This window comes from Spermophilus citellus, assembly GCF_964194105.1.
Source record: "Spermophilus citellus genome assembly, chromosome: 14".
Lineage (NCBI taxonomy): Eukaryota > Metazoa > Chordata > Mammalia > Rodentia > Sciuridae > Spermophilus > Spermophilus citellus.
In genome coordinates, this window is record NC_138194.1 from 52,801,461 (window position 1) to 52,824,532 (window position 23,072).

General features: G+C 31.6%; 1 protein-coding gene across 1 annotated transcript in view; it reads right to left on the reverse strand.

Annotated features, from left to right (window-relative positions):
- Nucleotides 1-3,053: 3,053 nt before the first annotated feature.
- SNX16 (sorting nexin 16) overlaps nucleotides 3,054-23,072 on the reverse strand; it is a 31,922-nt gene continuing 11,903 nt past the window's right edge. Inside the window, exons 4-8 of the mRNA XM_081265803.1 lie at nucleotides 18,924-19,072; nucleotides 10,815-10,884; nucleotides 5,481-5,617; nucleotides 4,828-4,947; nucleotides 3,054-4,030 (exon numbers count right to left, since the gene is read on the reverse strand). Of these exons, the coding sequence (XP_081121929.1) occupies nucleotides 3,934-4,030; nucleotides 4,828-4,947; nucleotides 5,481-5,617; nucleotides 10,815-10,884; nucleotides 18,924-19,072 (573 nt within the window). The 3' untranslated portion in view covers nucleotides 3,054-3,933. The remainder of the gene's footprint in view (nucleotides 4,031-4,827; nucleotides 4,948-5,480; nucleotides 5,618-10,814; nucleotides 10,885-18,923; nucleotides 19,073-23,072) is intronic.

The following is a 23,072-nucleotide window of genomic DNA, read 5'->3' on the forward strand; positions in this document are numbered from 1 at the left end:
CTGCAAACATTATGTTAGGTATCTAAGGTTTATAGTCACTCTCACCAGTTGCTATTACAACAAAGAACTACCCATCATTTACTAAGCATATATTGGCTGCACTGTTTTTTGTTGTTCTGTGATTTTTCCTGCAAATGACAAACATGAGAAAGTGGCAAATGAGCTGTTGTAATTTGAGACTGGTTTAAACTATGGTCATATGACCATATTATGCTCTGACCAAGAATCTCCCTAACAGCTTATTATTCACCAGCATTTCTAAATTTGAACTCCGTATTCCTTGATCTCCCGGGCATTTTTGTTTTTCTTTTAAAGAACAGTTTACCTTTTTGCAATCACTGGCTGGTGATGGTAACTGTTAGATCAAGTACCAGCTGTGATGAGTTGTCACCTAAGTATAGTCCAATATGTCACTCAAGTCTTCATCAGGACAAAAATACATGTGTTCTAATGAAATAATTTAAATAAGGAAGATAATTGGAATTAAGAGAAAAATAACATAAAATAAAGCTACAACTATTACTATAAAAACATAACCCATAAAATCCCACAAAGTAGCTGTAGGTGAACTACAATTTGGCTCAGAGCTGTCCAAAAGGCATTGTCTATTTTATTAGTACTGGAGATTGAACCCAGGGGTGTTTTGCCACTGAGCTACATCCTCAGCCCTTTTGGAGAGAGGGTCTCTCTAAATTGCTGAGGCTGGCTTGGAACTTGTGATCCTCCAGCCTCACCCACCATTGATGGGAAGTAATAGCATCTTTTTTTAAAAAAAATTATTTTAATTAGGTATATATAACAGCAGAATGCATTTTGATTCATTGTACACAATTGCAGCACAACTTTACATTTCTAGTTTTACACGATGTAGCGTCACACCATATGTGTAGTCATATATGTACCTAGGGTAATGATGTCCATCTCATTCCACCATCTTTCCTACCACCATATATGTTGTCGAGGATGTGGGGGAAAAGGCACACTCATTCATTGCTGGTGGGACTGCAAATTGGAGCAACCAATCTGGAAAGCAGTATGGAGATTCCTTAGAAAACTTGGAACAGAACCACCATTTGACCCAGCTATCCCACTCCTTGGTCTAAACCCAAAGGACTTAAAATCAGCATACTAGCATCTTTAAGGTACTAGCATCTTTAAAATAAAAACAAATCAACTGTTTAGGAGAAGTATATGTTTCACAACTACTGAGACCAAAGAGAATTGCCTCCTCTGAGTCCTCATAAACGGTATACTGTGATATAATAGCTGCCAGCATTAAAAGCACATGCATTAAAAATATCAAGTTTTGATGATCAATTTCTCCTATCAGAAGTCAACAGCATCAAAACAAAGTGCAATGTAATAAAGGTATTTTCATGAAGAGCTAAAATGTGGATCAAATATGTAGCTCTCTTTAAGATCTTCAGAGGATAAAATTGAGATTCATCTCTTTACCAGTAGGGCACCTAAAACTTCTTTCTTGTAAGTAATAAAATCCATTTCAAACCAGGAAAATGATTTTTAGATTTAAGGCCATTCTTCCCTTCTAATGCCACATATAGCTCAACTAGATTACATACAGTTTTCTCAATTAATGTTTGTTAAGTGGGTACTTCAGTGGACAGGTGAAATACATTTTAAAATGTGAAGTTTTATGGTTGCACTACTATTATGTGAACTTAATTCTTAATAGTGTAAGTTTCAAGACTGCAAAAAGTATGTTTAATTTAGTTACATTTAACTTTTTTATTAATAATGATTACATATGAAGAGCATTGCACCTATTCACAAAGATTTTTCAAACATATCAGTGATATGAAGTATAAGCTCATAAGGAAAATCAGACTCATTCCACATCTGTAAAATGCAGCAGCCTTTAAACATAATTCAATTCACAATAATTATAGGGAATAGGGAGGTCACAGAAAGTGGAAGGGGAAAATGGTATTCAACTTCTGAACAACACAGCTACTGTTGTAATGAAAATATAATTTATTAATAAATATAATAATACTGGGAATAAAATGAATTATAAAAGTAAAAAAAAAGTCAATTCTAAATATAAATAATGGCGGTTTACCTAGTCAACAGAGTTACTCTTTACCCACCTAGAACTTTACAAAATTCTGAAAAGTCAGAATTTCTAAGTGTAAGGTTCCCTTTAAGATGTGTTACGCTATAATCTCTGGAATTTGGCAAACATCATCTTGCTTTATTAGCCTCAAAATGGTATGTATAAATGATTTAACTTTTTAAGCTTTAGGTAAACTCTAGAATAATAATTTTAAAATGAATAAGCAGTTGCATTTACTATATTCATTTCTGTTTCTAAGGATAATAAACACATTTCTAATACACTTTGTGGAAAATGTTCTGAGCAGAGCATATCTGTGCATTTTGAAAAGACTTTAAATTTTAAGTATGTTGGTAAAAAATAGTCTCCTTTTAAGATAAAAAGTTAACAAATAGCCATGGGATATGTTGATTTATGTCAGTAGAATTTTAAAAAACTACATCTTAGTATGTACATTAAGACACTAATAAACTTTTAGTTAGTAAAGAGAAACAAATGGAGACTTAATTCTATTTCCTTAGCAAATGTCTCTGGTTTGAGAAAGCTTATGAAGTTCCACATAACAACTGAGATTTCAAAATCCTAGCATGATTACAATGCATATTAACAGCAACATGCAAACCAGTAGAAACAAAAATAAATGACTAACTTCAGACTATAACAATGAAACAAGGCATTTTAAATAACTGTACACAAAGCTGAAATAAGCATAAACATTTTTCAAAAGGCTGACTCACAAAACCTAGGAGACTTTTGTAATATGAAGGCACTACATAATTCTGCTAACTCCACTTACTAAAGAAATTCACCAATTAAACTTGGCACAAATGAGTTTAATTTTCATAAAGTGCATCACTTGGCTAAATACATTAAAAAGAAAATCAGCCATAACACAGCATAACAACACCTTCACAGACACAGAAATAAAACCACAATGCCATGGGTTCAAGCCATTTAGGAAATCTGCAGTGTCTATGGATTTCTGCTTTCTTTTTTTGTACAACTCCCAATTTCGAATATGTAGTGTATTTTCAAAAGAATATACCTTGATTAGCAAAGAGAGGTAGTGTTCTGAAAAAGGAAAACTCACTCAGTCTACTGATAGAGATTTAAGATGATGATGTGGCAAATAAACTAGTCTAACATATCAATAAACTGGAACATTTATAAAATCTTTACCAATGAATTCACTTTTAAAATCAAGGCTATTTTGTCACATTAGCTATTATATGATTATAGCTCTTTAAAAGTTTTCCTTTGGTACTAGAAAGTCATTCTCCTCTTTTAAATAGTATTAACATTTCAAATAAGAAATTTTTATTTGGAGATGGCAAACATGTCAACATTTAAAATTCAACTCATCTTTACCCTTACTGTGATGTTCACTGATTTAAGCCATTAATGAAAATATGTCATTTCAGAGATACAAAGAAGTATACATCACCCAGATAGTAACATGCAACTAATTTCCATTTGACTAATGTAACTGTTGTTTACACAAACACACACACACACACACACACACACACACAGACACATATGTCTGGAGCATTATACAGGCAAAACACCATAATAATTTATGTACAGTATTTTAGAATGTAGACCTTGATAACAGAATTCTAACTAGATTTTTTCAGTGTATTAAATACAAAGCTGAATAAAAGACAATTAAAAGCAGCAATGAATATATTTCCTATCCCAATAACTTAAAAAAACTTTTATGTAAACTTTATATATATATATACATTCTTGTTCTTTTTGTCAATGTTTCATAGTCCTTTTTTTCTTTTTAAATGGTATTTGCCACTCTATTCTAAATTTGCTGAAATGTTGAAATGGAGAGCTGCTTGTGTTTTGTATTAGTCTTCTTCAGCGTTATATGCCAATTCTGCTACTTCTATCTCTGGGGTGGCATTTTCAGGTTCACAGAAGCTTAGGTGTGGCTTAGTATCAGCTCTGTAAAAAAAGAGAAACAGATCAATGAAGGGATTGCCATTCCACTTTATTAACACCTCCCTTTTCTTCCCCCAGTGCTGGGGATCAAAACTAGGCCCTCATGCATGCTACGAAGTAACTCCACCACTTTGCCACATTCCCCAACCTTTATTTCTCTTTTTTTATTATCTTTAAAAAATTATTTACCTTGAGGAAATACTAAACATTCAATGTAAAAGTAATAAAATACTCCATTAAAAAATATAGAAATTAGTATTTTTAAGTTGTAATTATCAGGCAACACCTTTGGAAATGTAAATTGAAGTAAATACATAAATAAATGTATTTTAAACTCAGTTCTCCCAACTGCCATTAACAATAAAAATTTACTTTGTTGTTACCATAACAAAATTTGCTCTCATAATTATAGTTCAACAATTACCACTAAAGTACTGATGATTACCTTAGATATATATGTAATAAAAATTCTATGTACTTTCAAATATATTATCTTTTCATCATTCTATTAAGGAGGCAGGGTGGTAGATATTATAGTATTCTATTTTTGGATTGAAAAGATTTACAAAACTAATTCCCTCTGTCAGAAGCCAGATATTTCAGGCATAGCTTTGAAAAAAAGCAACGAGAAAACACACAGGCTGATGCCAAAGACAATTTTAGGGAGAACCTGGAACACCTATGGTCTGTTTGTTCAAAAGATGCAGAACACAATAACACTGAGTGTATAAAGAATGCTCTTCAGAATATTAGAATTATTACTTAAATGATTAGGCTATAATAAACTAAATATTATATACCTAGATTCTTCATCCACGATATCTTGATCAACTTCAACTCCACAGGACTCCACTCGTAGGATCTGTCCACCTTCTACTCCTGATACATACAATGATTCTTCAGCTTCTAAAGATAATGTTCTAAAGTATGTTACAGCAAAAAGTTATTTTATATGAATAAAATAGGTATAAAATAGTAATATGTTTATTCCTGTGAATACATGTAGCTTTAGTAGTCTTCAGTTGTTGCATCTAATGCAGTTACTTTGTCAATAAATTGCTCACCGTGAGAATCAACAGAGAAATTAGTAGTTAAAATTAAAAGGATTTTAAGCCTCAATTTGATATATGCTGATGAGAAGGTAAATATGTAAATAACCCAAGAAGGTTTTCATATGTGAAAAGTTGGCATATATGCCCAGAAATAAAGATACCACTTAAGTTACAACAAATAATGTTTATCTTTGTTGAACCACTAGAGGTTGATTTTCCTGATGTCCCCCATCCTACAAATGTTCAGCCTTCTAAATTAAATCAAAAGACAATTTATCCAATTTACAAAGGAGGCCAAGATTCTGTAACTTTAAGAATCAGAAACTTCTGAGATCATTAGGGTATGTAGCCCAGAGTATTAGGAGTAGAATTATACTACAAAGGAAAGTATCACAACACACCTGATTCTGCTCTCTAAAGCATTTATGTGAAGTTGTTTCTCACTGAGCAGTTTCTTCAATGATTCCACCTCTTTTTGTTTTTCAAGTAGTTCCCTCTGTAAATGGTAATTAGTCTCTTCTAAAGTTTCACAGAAAGCCTTAAAAAATGCAGAAAGAGAATAAAATTAATTACTGATGCAGTATTTTTCTTAAGTGCATTACTGAAGAGTCAAGAAAACAGATCAAAATCACAAGTATATTTACTCTCTTGAAATTTACTCTCTATACTCATCTTTTTAGGTCTCTATTATCTTGGCTCTCTTAGTCCCTAAGTATAACTCCCTTTTCTTTAGAATTATTATAGTAGTAAGCCAGTTAGACTGAAAGTAGCTATATATTTACAAATATATTAACAGATTTTTAAAAATCATGTTAGACTATTACGAATAGACTTATGCAAATACACATGAAATTTTCAGTTTCTAGAAACACATAAATTATCAAAACCGACTAACTGAATCAATTGTCAATAATTCAGTTCATTAGTATGTTCTTTAGAAAATTCTGCTGTTTTGTTTGGAATTATAATACATTTACTGATAAATTTGGAAAGTATTAGCTTCATACTATTGAATCTTCCTATCAATAGATCTTTGCTTATTTAAGTCTTCTTATGCCATCTTTACACATGCAAACAAAAGCATTAACCACCTCCCCACCAACACAACCCCTATAACTTAGCAAAGGAGAAACAGAAAATAACTTCCTTAACATAAAAACAAAGAGAATAAACAATTTACAACCATCAATGGCTTACAGTAAACACCATATGCTAATGGTAAAATGTAGGATCATTTCCTTTAAAATTAGGAAGGGAGAAAATGATAATGGCTTCAACTTAACTCCATGGATCCGTGCTAATACAATGAAATGAAAAATATTAAGGACTACAAAAGATAAAAACATAACTGTTAATATTGGAGGTGATATGACTAACTATACAGAAAATCCTAAAGGATCTATAAACTAAGAAAATATTTCAGCAAGGATATGTCATACAAAATAAATATATAAAATCAATAATGTAACAGTAATAATTTAGAATATAATAAAACACCAATTATGATATAAAAAATGCTAAGAATAAATCCTATGGCTTTTCTTAGAAGTTTAAGAAAAATATTAAACCTTTATTGAAGAACTTTAAAAGAAGACTTAAATAAGCAAAGATCTACTGATAGGAAGATTTAATACTATGAAGACAAAACCTTTCAAAATTAATAACTATATTGTAATTCCAAACAAAATGCCAACAGGAGTTTTTAAGTTGATTCTAAAAGTCATATAGAAGAGTAAACTTTGAAGAGTAAGGAAGAAACCCCTTGATCTGCTTGATACCAAGATTATATATGAAGCTATAGTAATTAATACAATCTAGGGATAAGAGACTATCTATTGGCCAAAAATAGTCACAATGAATGTTTTATGATTAAGGAAGAATTCCTAACTAGTTAAGGAAAGAGGAACATTTCCCTAAATGATATAGGGATGAATGGTCATCCATACAGAAAAAGCAAAGTCAATTAAAGGACCCAAGTGTGAAAAGTAGAAGTTTAAACCTATTAGAAAAAAAAAATTAGAAGAGTATCTTTACATCATGGGTTTAGGGAAGGAAAAAAATCACAGAAAATATGACAAAGGATGGAACAGGAAATTCACAGAAGTCCCAAAGAGTTACAAGATAGAAAAGTTTTGTAAGCCAGCTGGTAATCACAAAATAAAAGGCTGACAATATTCAGTATTAATGAAAACATGGGACAAGAGGAAAATATATTGTGAGTGAAAGTATAACAAATTTGGGAAGTAATTTAAACATGTCATGGCATATGTTTATACATATACAACAACCAAATGATTACACTCCTGAGTTGAATTATTTAGCGACTATTTATTAAGTTGTAAGGTATTTTTAAATAGTCCTTACATAAATTCTTGGGTTTCCTCCAATATTAAAAACCATTTAGTAAGGGGGTATTTCATAGGGAAGATGTATGTAAGAGGAAGAAACTATTTTAGAATAGTTATTAGAAAAATGTGCTGATAGAACTATTTTGCTCTGTTAATGAGACTATAAAAATGGCTTATATTCCTAGAAAGCAAAAAATAAAAGATATATATATAAATCTAATTAATTATAATGCTAATTAAAGGTGAATCTATGATGTATATAATTTTCTTCCGTGGCAGAGAGAAACTGTGCCTCAGAACTGGAAAAATCACCTAGCAAATGATCCTAACAATTGATTACATTAATTATCCTAATTCAGACTGTATTCTTTGCCTTTCTAAATTTCTCAAAATTAGGAACAAGAAAATTCAGCTCTCAACCTTTAGAATAACTGAAAATTAGAATTTGAGGAAAAGAATAGAAGCTTTAATGATTTTAGCTTTAATTATCTGTATTTATAACATGTTTCTTTAAGATGATTTTTTTATAATTCATTTCTAATTATAAGCTATTCATTAAAGCTAGTATACTAAGACTTCATTTTGTCCAATCATATTATCTCCATACAAATAATAGATTTCAATTTTTCCAAAGGAAGACAGAATAAATTTAGGTCCTTATCCTTAATCTTCTCTGTTCGGGTACATGAGAGGATAGAAATGACAGCCTTCAATAGGGAGTAGAAGAAGTAGGTTAGAGACAAGGTTTACTGGATTGAGGATTCCTTATTCTTCAAATAAGCTCAATAATCCCACTCTAAGGGATGTAGATTAATAAATCATTTTGAATTTTTTCTTAAAATGAGAGGCTGCTTAAGGAAATACACAGACTAAAGAAATATATCTCATTAAGATCACTAAATATTTTATTTTGAAAGAAAAGAACACAGAATTTCTTTAAATTTATAATGCAAATAAATCTGTAAGCTAGAAAAGAAATGATAAACAATAATCTTCTTTAGCCTAATGTACACTTAGAAATCTGACTTTCCAAACAAATTCTAGATTAACAATATGAACTGGAACAAAAGTGACCACATATTTCTGGGGAGACAAATATCACAGACTTAATTCAGGCAAGTTACTAAACAAACCCACATAATAAGAAAAATAATAAGCACTCTAGGAGGCAGGAATCAGAATCAATAATTGTTAAAATATATTACCTAAAATGTCTGGTATTTAACAAAAAATTATGTGACATGATAATAAACAATGTAAAACTAAACATATTCAACAGAATCCAAGCAGTCCATAGAAGCTGTATTTAAATAACTTCAAGCACTGGGTATATTAGACAATGGTTTGTAAGGTGGCTATTACATATCTTAAATGAACTAAAAGCAATAGAATTAAAGGTATTTATTACTTACTAAATATCAAATCTGAATAAAGAGAAAGAATATAATATAAAATAAGCAAATGAAAATTCTGGAGTTGAAAAATCCAGTAACTAGAATGAAAAGTTAATAGGAAGGGCTCAACAGCAGATTTAACAGGACAGAAATATGAATCCCCAAAACTTGTAGATCAACAGAAATTACCTAATCTTAAGAAGGGAGAAGAAAATAAATGAAAAATGATTGAAGAAATGAATAGGACTTCAGGAATATGTGGTAAGACATGAAGCATATCATGAAGTATACCAAGGAAAAAATGGATTGAAAAAAATACTTGAAGAAATAATGGCTAACAAATTCCCAAGTCTGTTGTATAGCACTAACCTATCAAAACTAAGAGGCTTATTAAAGCCAAAGTGTCATAAACGCAGAGTGTCACACCTTGATACATCATTACCAAATCCTTCTGTGAATCTAGCCTACTTCTTGAAGAAATAGGCCACTTTAACACATCAACTGCTGATAGATATTGAAAGCAGCAAGGGCAAAATGACTCAGCAAGTATATGGAAACAATATAATTAAAGGTGGACTTTTCATTTAGAACAAACAGAAACCCAAAGGAGGTAGAATGACACATTCAAAGTACTGGAAGAGGACTTATCTGTAAAACTATCACTCAAAAATGAATAAAGAAGGTATCAATATTTGAGGGCAGAAAACTCTCCTATGTTATTAGTGGGAATGCAACATAGTAGAGCAACTTTAGAAAACAGTCTTTGAGTTTCTTTAAAAAGGTAAACATAAGATTGCCATATGAAAAAACAATCCTCCTTCCAGGGATCAAGTCAAGAGAAACAAAACTATTTCCCCACAAAAGATTCTATGAAATTGTTCACAGCATTAGTCATAGTAAAACTGGAAACATCAATGTCCCTCAACCAGTAACTGTATAAACAAAATATAGTAATGAATACAATGAAAAACCATTCAATAATAAAAAGGAATGAAGTAATGATAGCCAGATGCAAAAGACTATACATACTGTATGATAATTACATACACACATCCACATCCACACATTCTGTATGATTCTATATATGAAATATCCAGGAAATATAACTTTGGAGAGACTAAAAGCAGGGTAAAGGTTGCCTTGGGCTGATTGCAAAAGAGCTTATAAGAATTTTTGTTTGAGGTGATGGGAATATGCTAAAACCAGATCATGGTGATGGTGGCATAGCTCTATAAATTTATAAAATACTATTAAATTTTACATTTATAATGGACAAGGAGCATATGAAGGAAGTTTTTGGATAAAGATTTTACTTCATTGATGCTGCTTTTTAAAAGCTACAGTATTCACACTAAAACACAAAGAACCGTCTCAGTTTAATTGAATACAACACTGCTAACCTATCAATTAAATCTGTTCCATTTAAATACCATTAAACATTTGGGGAAAAAACTTGCATAAAATGCAAGCTAATCTATTATTACCAAATATTTCTGTGAATCTAGCCTACTCCTTGAAGAAATAGGCCACTTTAACACGTCAATTAATGTAATTTGAGTAGCATCAAGCATGAACTGAACTGATAACAAGACAATTACTTGTACTTCTGAAGATAAGTTTTAAATTTGATTTTAGCTGTAGGTTCTTTACTTGGATATGTGACTAGAAAAAACTCAGTATGCAAATAATTCTATTAAATGTAGTAAAACAAAATTTCTAAGTTACTGTTTTTGAAACAGTTAAAGAAGACAGGATTTATTTTAGATCTTCATTGACTACATGATGCTTACGAATTTTTATTTTTTCACTGAACTAGGTCCATGCATTTCAAAGAAAGAAACCTTCGACTCAAACATTAAGAGCGTTCTGTGAAAAACTCTCATGGTCTGAAATGATAATATTTTGCTGCTTGCAAATCTAATTCAAGAAACAATGTAGTTATTGTACTGTATTATTTGTTCCTCTTCCACGTGATATATAATACAGCACTTACCCTGCTTTCTTCTAGGCTATCAAATGGACCTGGTGGATCATCCAGACAAAGAAATTCTCTCACTGCAAGGCTTTTCAAAGGTAAAAAAAATTAGCTGGGGTATAAATAAGTTTACAAAAGATAGCAAGAAGCAGAAGTTACTTTGAAGCTATATAGTATTCTAACCAAGTAGGTTTCACTGATACACCAAAATAAGCAGTTGGTCATGTGTCTTAATATTAAGTAACAAAATACACATAACAATCTATGAAGGATACAAAATCTAAAGCCATTTTCTAAGATCTTATAATAAGAATCACAACTTTATTGCTACATACCAACTATAGGACATAAAATATAATTAGAATAATGGTATAAGAGACCAATCTAAGTAATGATTATTATTCTCAACTAGTAACAAAGTCATTATCCAGTTATGAAAAATATAGTTTCTAATTTATACTTCACTTGTTTTCCTTTGGTGGATGCTTCTAAATAACTAAAAAGCATTTACTCTGAAACAACTGAAAGATTGTCCTGAGGTTGTTTATTATGTTAATTTACTTAGTTTTAAAACAATGTTATTGTTTATACTTTGTATTTATCAGAAGTAGGTTAAGAAGGCAGATAACCAAAACATTTTTTCTTTTTACTAAATTTCTTTATAAAAAAAATAGATCCCCCTTCTACCAAGCAATTTTTGGAGTAATAAACGACTATGTGCATGTCAAAGCATAAATGTGCAGTCTTTATTTTTTTATTTATAAAAGATAAGATTATGATTGCTTGATGGGCTACATAAAGGAGATGACAACCTATGCTGAAAAGAGAATGGGACTTTTGAGTTCAGATTGTCAAGATAGGTTGATGATGATGGGAAGCTCAAAAAGAGATGGATGGGATTCTTAGTGAAATCTTTCCGAAAGAAAAACCAGCATGAGAATATAGAGAAGTAGTGTTAAGAAAAATAATCCAGAAAATCCCAAAGACAGAACAAAGAATAATATGGGAGGGTCTTATTTAATACATCAGAAGATGTGGCATTCAGAAAAGCATATTTTAGATTATAAATCTTAATAGCTTGATAAAAAAGGATACACATTCAGGGAAACAAAGGATTTGTGGCTTCATAATAATGGAAGTGATCTTAAATGTGATCTAGTTCAATCATCCATAGTTTTTGTCCCTTTGACAGGCTCAGCCAAGAGTATACTGAAATATTGACAGAGATAATGGATACTCAACCTCTTTGGTTTTTTCATAAACCATCCCATGAGTGAGTGAATAATGCTGACAATTATTTCACTCCCTGTATGTCTATATATATATATATATATATATATATATATATATATATATATATATATATATATATATAAAATACAATGTCTTTTCTCCCTGTAGCTTTTATTTATTGTATGTTAGTTCTGCTTTTTTCAGGAGGGGCAGTTGGGCATTCAGAGCAAACCTAAGTCCTCTTTCACTTGGGAAGACTGAACATATGTCAAGAATGTCATCCCATTTCCTCTAACCTTCCATCTCCAAGAATCAGTAATGTTTTCACAGTATACTGCACACACAGAACTTTCACATGCCCTATTTTAATTTTCACATCAATTATGTGAGATTAGTATACACACTGTATCTACAATTTACAAATAAAAGTTCAGAGAGGTAAAATGACTTGCCCAATGTCACACAATGCAAATGACAGAAACGAATCTTAAATCTGTCTTCTAATTGTAAATATGTGTCCTTTTCTAGCTTTAAGTTCTTATAAGTGATGTTTTGGTTTAACTTCATTTTTTCTCCTAACACGTCACTTCTCTCAAACATACACAACTTGTCTGTATACCTTTTTAACTATGGCCTTTAGAATCTTTTAACTGGTTTAAGAGCACAGAGTAAAGTAGAAATGGGACTAGCACAGTCTTCTGGTATAGATAGTAATTTCATCCACCCAATATTTATATGGGAGTACCCACTATTAGATAAAAATGAAATAAGTTGATCTTGGGCTTGAGAGAACAAAAATGTGGACGAAGCACTGAGAAAACAGCATTTGGTATTGAAAGAAAAATATGCCAAGAAGAATATGGGAGAGTCTCGTTTAATACATCAGTATATGACAATCCAATATGAGCCATTTTCATATAGGTTTATATTCAGATATCCTCATATTTTAATAATGTTGTTATGTTCATTAATCATACAATTATTGGACTGCTGACAGAAAAGGAAAAGTGAGTAAAGCAGTAATGTACCTTTTTTTCTATCTTTAATTTACACTAGAAATTTGGCCAATATCAACAGTGATGATGACAGTGCTCCTGCTGGAGGAATCTTTTTTTGGAGTGGCTGTTTTATTTCATTCTCCTCCCCCAAACATTTTTATGATTTCTGGCTCATGAGAGTTCTACTTAAATGAAATTCACTGGATTCCCTGAGTTTTCTTCCATAAGTTCCAAGGTTATATTCCACACCCTACTTTAAATCTGAAGCATAAGAACATAATTTGAAACTGACTACAACTTTAATTTCCAGTCCACTTTTTCAGTGGTTCACTGTATTTCTTCTGCTTCAACAGGACTCAGAAGTTAACATCCTCACAGTATTCCTGTCCAAGAAGAGGACAAACAAAAATCTCTGAGGAAAGTAGAATCTGAGAAAAGACTGAAACTGCAATACACTCTTATTTTCTTAGGAGAGAAGCTGTCACTGTTGCTTGAGAATCATTGACTTGGGAACTTTATTTAGATTCAATAATATCTACTGGTTGTTTACAAGTGTCATGGGTCTACTTAGTGATTTTCTATACAGTATTAACACATGATTTATAAACAACTCAAATGAATTCTAATAATACAGAAACACCAAAACATCTATATTAAATAACTGATGGATTAAATGGAATCATTTTATAAGAACCTTACTCTTTTTAAAAAACTGTTCACTGATAAGTTGAATACAGCCCCCTAATTTCTATTCTATTCTATCCTTGCTTCTTCTATCTGATCATGACAATGAATAGATGATAAAAATACCACGATAAGAGTGAAACCTATCTGGTTAAGGGGAAATCCAACAATCTTGAATTAAAAGGCAAGGAAGAGGGGTTGGGGTTGTGGCTCAGTGGTAGAGTGTTCGCCTAGCATGTGCGAGGCCCTGGGTTCGATCCTCAGCACCACATAAAAATAAATAAAAGTACTGTGTCCAACTACAACTAAAAGATAAACATTTTTTTAAAAAAGGCAAGGAAGAATCATTATATCACTGAATTCCTCTTATTACCTGGATAGTATATCTGGGAAAACTATTTTAATAAAACTAAGACCAGTTGTTAACTTAAACTGCCTGAAGATAATGGAGACCACAGGTGGTATCCTTCAGCATCATTTTTATTTTTAGAGCAAATCTTTACTACAGCTCTTTGATTCTCTTTAAAAAGTATTCTTTGAAAAAGTTTCACTGTATTTTCAAATTATGCTCCTAATAAACTAGCTCTATCTATTGAACATTCACTTTATATCTATTTTTTCCTTTCATAGGTATGTATCTGTTTACACTTCAAATAATTCTTTTTGAAGTGTTAACAGCTTCATGTGTTTTTTTTATCTCAAAGGTTGTAATATAAAGAAGCTCCCAAAACTAAGACCTACAATTCATTAAAAGTTCAGTTAAGAAATAAGTAAAAAATGTACTAAAAATACTAGATGTCAATTCTGCCAAAAGCAAATTAGGCACAAAAAGTCACTGCATAAAAACATTACAGAGGGATTTCAGATAGAAAATGTTCTATCAGTTAATACTTGTCTTCAGTTTTAAGAAAATAGCAAAAAAAAATATGAAGTACAACCTTGAAGATTAAGGATCAAGGATCATGATTGGTAACAGATAGGGTAGCTACTCTAGTAAGAAGGAACAAAGCCAAACTCTTATTAGAGTTGGCATAAAGCACCTGCTTACATTCATATTTAACTTTCTGATTTGACATATCAGCAAGAGTACATCCTCACATTTGTAGTGCTGTCCATGCTTCCATGCTGTTACCATGCTGTCTATCATCCTGGCCCATTCTTCCTCCCTCTACCTGGTATTCTTACTCTTCAAGATTCAGCTTATCTAATACCTATTCAAGAAAGCCTTGCTGGCTAAATCCCTTTTCTCTGCTTCTTGTATGTACTACCAAAGCACCTTCATAAGACTTATGCTGTACTACTAGTATTCTGTGTTTACCAAGAAATCTGTTCCACTTAGAGGTAGATGACAGGTTCCTGGACTGCACAGATTATATCCAAATCAATAGTAGAGCACAAAATAAGCATTCACCAAACAATAAATTCATTAAAATGAATCTATTAAAAATATCAGAACAAATCTCTATCCAATAGTATAAGCACTACAGACAATTATCAAACAGGAGATAAATTTAGTTTTCAAGAGAAACTCCTACTTTTTGTGAAAGATCTAAGTCTTAAGTATTAAAGATTAGAATCTGATTGCTGCTGATGCTTTGATTTCAAGATACACAAATATTCATGAGGAAGCACAACAAAATGAATAGGATGTAAGAAATCTGGAGTTGAAAGGAGTTTTTTTTAGAGCACACCTAGCCAAAATGTCTGATTTTACAAATGAAAACACTAATTAAAATCAATTAAGCAATCTGCCTTAAATTATTTTGCTACTAAACCCAGAAAACAATTTTGTATAAGGTCTCTGAGGTCCCATTTCATTAGTTTATAGTCTAATTATTGTCTATAATTTTCTTTCTACCAAACTAACATATTGTGGCAAAAATCATTCAACCAACCTTAACAATAATGTGTTGATTCTTATGAGATGGCATTATACAACTGAACTTTTCTTTCATTTTATAAAAATATTAAGATCTACCCAATTTTTCTTGGTAATATATTTATATCCAAAACAATTCAGAGACACAAACAATAAAACTTCTTGTGAGTAGGTAATTTGGACTGAAATGTATAAGTAGTTAAGTTTTCTTGTTCATGAAATATAGAATTATTAATTTTTTTAAGCTAGAAGAGATTAAGTTGTCATCTAATCAAATGAATCCCATTTAATCATTCTCTCTTTAATACCACTGAGAGTTATCTACCCTCTTCAAATACTTCAGGTAAGTAGGGACTCAGTTTTTAAAAAGGCAGGACATGCTTACATTGGACAGCTTGAAATGACAGTCCTTTCTGTCGTATTTGAGCTGACGGTGCCCTTCTCCTAGCCCCTCACTGTCATTTCTAGTTCTATGTGTTGATTGTTTCAGACTCATATCTATCTTCCTACCCATAATCTCAATCCAATCTTTTAGGATCTCAAATCCTACTCCTACTATGGGTATTGCTTGATAATCACAAATAGCAGTAATCTCTCCGTTCTCTGAGTTTCTACCATTTTTATATTCCATATAATAAAAAGCAGCAATTCATAAACTCCCTTCTGTTTGAAAAGAAGCCTAATATTTCTAAATGAATTTTAAGACCAATGAGTATATCCTCTCTGATTTTATATTGGGCATGATACAGAGCAAATGCTTAACACACAGGTGATTAATGCTTCCTCTCCTCCCTCTTTTCAGTGCTAAATCACTTTAAAAAGAAACTTCTTATAATGAGAAAAAAAAATGCAACCTATTACTCATAAGAAAGAAAGTGGATAAACTACCACAATCAAGGCATAAGTATAATAAGAATTTTATTTTGAATTCAATTTAAGTTTTCTTACTAGATTTCCTAAATGTCTGGTGATATATGACAAAAATAGGTAAGCCAATAAATGGGAGGCCCACTAGGTTCTTTTATGTGAGACTTTTTAGAATCTTTAATACACTAAGTTTATTAAATAAAACCTTTCCCCAGCTGTTTTGGTCAAGAAAACTTTCTTTTCCTGAAATGCTAATTTATGAATTCAACATGACCACTACCAATGTTCTGAAGTACACAGTTTTACAAACATCATGATCTTTAATGTTGCCATCAATGTCTAACATAATTGAACTCTACTCTTAATCATTAAAAAAGTGCATCTGAATATTTAAGAAAGATACATTTTTGCTACTTAAAAAATGAAGCAATCAATAAGTGAGCTACTTAATGTGATTCATATCATTTAAAATTTGATTAGTAAAAATAGAGTTCAGTCATTCATAGAATAAGTATTTTCAGCACAAAGATATAAAGGTTTACTGAATAAAGGAGAAAAGGGATAGGATGCACTGACTTCTTTGTAAAAGTTTTCTTTTATGGTACAGTATAAAGTATCTCTTTTTCAAAGACATTCTCTATGATTTTAATGCTTGTTAACTTTTATTACTATATTGTGTGCCTGAATTAAAAATATTTTTTTTATTTTGAGAATATTTACAAAATATATAAAAAATAGGTATTACTTAGTTCCCACCACCTAGATCACACAACTGCTAAGTATGCCATACTTGTTTCAATTTTTTTTTCTAATAAATAGTACAATAGTGAATATCAACAGTTCTCTCATTGGAAAACTACTTATTGAGAACTGGCATGTTAGCCCTGTGCTAAGTGAGACACTGGAGAATAAAATAGTCACATGACCTGGTACGATAAACACAACCAAATAATCACAGATGTAATTACAAACTAAAGTTTTTGAGAGTCATATACCAACCAGCCTTTCAACTGGTATTCCATGAAGAGAATTAAACCCTACTTAAGTTATTATTTTCTCAATTTTTAAGACTGGCACATAGCTAGTAATATCCCAGGAGTGTAAGAGAAATTAATTAACTCATTACATACAATGAGTGTCTCAAGGAGGTGACTCCCAAGCTAGTGAAGAAGGGCTGGTACAGGCAGTGAAAAAAAGACAGAAAATGACCTAGTCTTTGGTGGTGATGGGTTAGAGGTCAGTCAGGAAGGCCAGTTACCTAAGTCATAAAGGTTGTGGTGAAATCTGAAGGATGTATTAGAGTTACTTAGGCCAGGGGTAGGTAGTGTGAAATATTGACTTTCCAGGGAATAGCAAATTTGAAGGACAAAGGAGCAAGGTGATTTTGGAGAAAGAAAAAGATGATTAATATGGCACAGAGAAAGAGAATGAGGAATGGGGAGGAATAATAACATTTGAAGTTGGAAAGACAGGTAGGTAGGGACCAGAAGTGTTTTATAACTGTATCATAAAAGATTTCTGAGAGGGGGTGAGGAAGACCAGTGGGAAGATTTCTACAGTAATTAAGGCAAAAATACTTGCTTGGATTGGGTGTTAATGGCATCAATGGAGAAAAGTAGACATGTTTGAGTGGGACCTAAAACATAAAGGAAGGGATATAAGTAGATCCTGCAGATCTGGTAGGTGATGCTGAAAATTGGGGGAAAACAGTCTGGAGACTGCTTTTAAGTTTATTTTAGGTTTGAGGTAAATTTTGAGAAATCTGAGGAAGATGTCACAGAGATTGCTGCATATATATATATCTGGAGCAGAGAGAAGGGGGTCTGGCTTGTAATTTATTATTAAAAGGAAAAAGAGCTATTAAGCTTAGGCAGCTCACATTGAAAAGCAAGCTTCTTATGTACAGGGTTTGTGTCTTATGTACAACACAAAGCAATATACATAAAGACAAACTGAGAAAACAGGGTAGAAAAAGAGTTTCATCTTTCTGAGAAAAACTGCTAGAGAGTCACAGACATATAAGATACGCTATTATAAATATTCTCTACATTTTTCTAAAATTTAATTCTAATTTATCTGAAGTCCCCAAAGGAGCGACCTAGCTGATATTAAAGCAGTAAGAAATTTTCTTACAAATATATTCAGAATTGACTAATATAATTTTATTTAATGATCACAAAAATGCTAAATATTAAAATTAAGTTGATAGTTGGGTAGCTTGGTGTGATTATATAGTAAACTAAATTTTTTACCTCACTGACTTTGCAAAAGCTTTAATAAAAATGAAATGCCAAATAAAATCCTTAATTGAAAGAAAATCCCATGTAGAACTTTATTTTATAAGACAAGTAATTATATTCCTTCTCTATATTATGTGCTTAAACTAAGTAGGTCCTATTTTTATTCTTTAGTTTAAGTCAGTTGTTGAAATGCTTTCATAATTTCTTATTTTAATTTGTTACATACCAGTTAGCAATGTCCTTGTGAGCTACTAAATTTTGAAGAAATGCTTGTAATCCTAATTGTCTATCTTCTAAAAAGTCGACATTGTAGTTATCTTTAAACCAGCGTTTTGGTGGAAGTGCTAATCGAAAGCCTGGAAACATCTCTTTTAGCTGAAAGAGAAAGAGAAAATACAATGTTTAGTTGAATTATATTAATTCTAGAAAGTATATTTTGCTCATTATATGAAATTATTCATGAAGAAAGCTTAAAATAATGAAATTCAGCTAAGTTTTTTGTGCCTTATTTCTCTTCTTGATTTTTACCAGTCCTGTGTACAAATGTGTTCCAGTTGCTCCACATTCTTGCTTGAACCTGGCACTGTCCATCTGTTTAATATCAGCCATTCCAGTGGGTGTGCAGTATTTCAATGTGGTATTTCTTTATTACATTTCTTTATTTGCCCCTCTTTATTGATAGCAATGTGGAATATCTTCTCATTTTCTTATTTATATGCATATATTTTCCTGGTAAATTATCTATTAAAATCTTTCTAGCACATCCCCCTTTTAAAATATTGGGTTGTCTTTTTAGTAAGTGCCAGGAGTTCTTTATATATAATCCACATACAAGTACTTGTATTACAAATATTTTCCCTCAGACTGTGGCCTGATTTTTCATTTTGACAGTCTTACCAGGGCTGATGTTTTACATTTTAATGTTATCTAATTTGTCTATTTTTCCTTTTAGGGTTGGGGATGTAGCTCAGTGGTAGAGTGCTTACCTAGCATGTTTCAGGTCCTGGGTTGCATCCCTACCACAAAAACAAACAAACAAACCATACCCACATACATCCCGACTCTCCCCCATTTTTTCTTTATGGCTTATGCTTTTAGATCATGGGAAATTTTTGCTCATTCCAAGGCTGCAAAGATCTTCTTCTTAAAAGTTTATAGCTTTAACTTTTATATTTTGGTTTATGGTCTATTTTTCTAAAAATTTAGCTTAAAATTTACTTCCTTAGGGAAGATTTACACAACCAGGTTATCTATTTTTATATACTCTGTTCAAGTTACTTTAACTGTGTAGCACATAATCTCAAAACTTAGTGGTTAAAAAAATTATTTATTAAACTCATGGAATCAGTGTGCCTGTAATTCATTCATACAAGGTACAGTGAGGATGACTTATCTCTGTTCTACAATGAATTGGGGCCACACCTGGGAGATTTAAAAGCTGGAAGCTGGAATTGTCATACACATGTATGATACTGGTTGTTGGTTGAAACCTTAGCTAGGGCTATCAGCCATAATCCTAGCAATGGCCTCTTTGGATGGCCTGGACTTTTTCACAGCATGAAGGTTAGGCTTCAAAGGGGAGCATCTCAAGAGAGAAAGTCAAGATGAAATTATATACTTCATATGATCCAACCTTTAAAGTCATAGAGCATAATTTCTGCTGTCTTCTATTGTTTCATTCAGGTTCAAATGAAGGGGGAAGTAGATTATATTTCTTAACAGACCTTGGCAAGATTCTGGAAAAGCATATGAACTGAGGACATTGCTGTGGCCATTTTTTTGGAAAGACATTCTGCCACACATTGTCAAGTCATTAATATGTTTTTTAATGGTATTTATCACATGTAAATAATACTTATTTAATTTGGGATTCTCTTAGTAAATGTTGCCTCCACACTGGAATCTTTCAAGGAGTTTTAAAAAAGTATAAATGATTGTGTTCTGCTTCTGACAGCTGGAGTGTGACCTGGGCACCATGATTTTAAAAAGCTTTCTCAGGAAGTCCAAAGTGTCATTAAGATTCAGAACCATTACTACACTATAATTAATATAGCTGCATCCTCAATGTCCACCATCATGCCTGCTATAAAAAAAGTAGTCAATACTATATGTTCAATAAATGGATGAAATAAATCTATAAACATTCACATTTTTATATTTAAAGCTAAATATTACAACTATAAAAGGGAAAAAGTCCACACAGGATAAAACGTTAAGTAAAAATGTAAAATATAACATTTTATATTTATACAAGTATGTTTAGTTACATGTGGATAATATCCAAGTCTGGCCCTGATATTCTATATAAACTTGGTTCATTTTAACAATGAACTGAAGATGGTTTTGCTCCTTCCTTCACTTTGCTCTGTGGACTGGGCTGAAAATACTCATTTTACATACAGAAGTGTTCAGCTTTGACATGCTGCTGTGATTTGTAAGTAAAAAAATACCGACTTCTGAAACACCCACTTCTCATGGCTATATGTCTGTAACCAATTAATCACCAGCCTACTCTATAACTCTGCCTGGTCACCTCAATTCAGGTAAAGATACACATTAGAACTTGTTTGGGAATTTGCCTTCTGACTTACTTAGCAGAGAAGCTAAGCAAGACTATAACTCAGGAAATTAAAAAATAAATAAATAAGCAGAAAGGGAAATAAAAGAGCCCTCTCAATTTTCTATAGGAAATTTTTCTTTCTAACCAGTGTTATTTGAATTATGCTCAGAAATTTTCATAACTTCAATTAGCTACTTTTTTCTTCACAACTATAAATGAGAAATGTAGGCTCCTTAAAGTCAGGAGCATATTTATACAGTTTCTATGTTATCTAATATTTCTAGGACAATGCTGAGCTCAAGCTACTCGTTTCATAAACATTTCATGATTGATCTTATAAAAGACTGGCATTTTTGAATCCTGCCAATAAAAGTAGGTGATGGATAGAGGTCTTTCTGGTATCTGTAATAGTCCTCCCCTATCTGCAGTTTTCCTTTTTGTGGTTTCAATTCCCCACAGTCAACTGTGATCCAAAAATATTAAGTGGGAAATTCCATGAATACAAATTTATAAATTTTAAGAGAGAAAAGTCAAGATGAGATTATATACATTATGTGCTATTCTGAGTAGCATGATGAAATCTTGCACCATCCTGCTCCAGCGAGGTGCGAATCTACTCTTTGTCCAACATATCCATCCTTTATATGCCACCTGCCTGCCTGTTAAGTCATTTGTTACTCCTCATGGTATCAACTGTTGTGGTATTACAATACTTTTAAGAAATTCTCATATCGTGGATTAATGCTACCTAACCATGTCTATCTCATTTACTTCATTTTATTTTCATCTCATGTCAGCATAATATCATCTCACATAATCATCAGAAGAGTGAGTATAATACAGTAAGATATTTTGAGAGAAAGAGATCATATCCATGTAACTTTATTATAGTATACAATCATAATTGTGCTATTTTATATTAGTTTTTATTAAGTTTTTACCATGCTTTATTTATAAAACTTTATCATAGCTACGTCTATAATAGGAAAAACAATATTTATAGGGTTTGGTACTATCTGTAGTAACAGGCATCTGCTGGAGTCCTGGAGTGTATCCTCAGAGGATAAGGGTTGCTACTAAGACTGATACAGACATTTATTAATGGTTTAATTTACCAAAATCTCAGCTTCCCTAAGACAAGCCTTTGAGCAAAACAGGTCAATCTAGAGAGAGAAAGAGAAGTAAACACTAAATAATAGTTGAGTCCTGAAAAGAAAAATAATGTTATAAAGGATTAAATAGCTCTGAGCTGAAAATGTTTGAAATCAGTTTGAGTGACAAAATGACAATTTTGTAAGAACCCTAAGAATTCCATTTAAGAATCTGATAACTGATGAACTGCTTTTATCTTCTTTTTATTTAGTTATTAAAGAAGCAATAGAAGCACAGAATTATAGGATCTTAATTCATTTGCATAATATATGAAGCTCAGGAATAAGAAAATTCAGATAAATGGTAGAAATACATTAGAGATAAACTTTAATTCTGTCACATAGGTTAAACATCAAAATGTTTGTGACCAAAAGTAGTTCAGACTTCAGACTTTTTCATATTTTGGAATACTTGCATATATACAATGAGATATCTTGTATAAATATGAAATTATATGTATAAATATAAAATTCATTTATGTCTCACATACATATATAAATATGTATTTATATCTTATATAAATATAGCCTAAAGATAATTTTATATAATATTTTTAGTGCACTTTGCACTTTGATTATGACCTGCCACATGAAGTCAGGTGTGGAATTTTTTTGCTTGTAGTGACATATCAATAAAAGTTTAGAATTTTTGGAGCATTTTGCA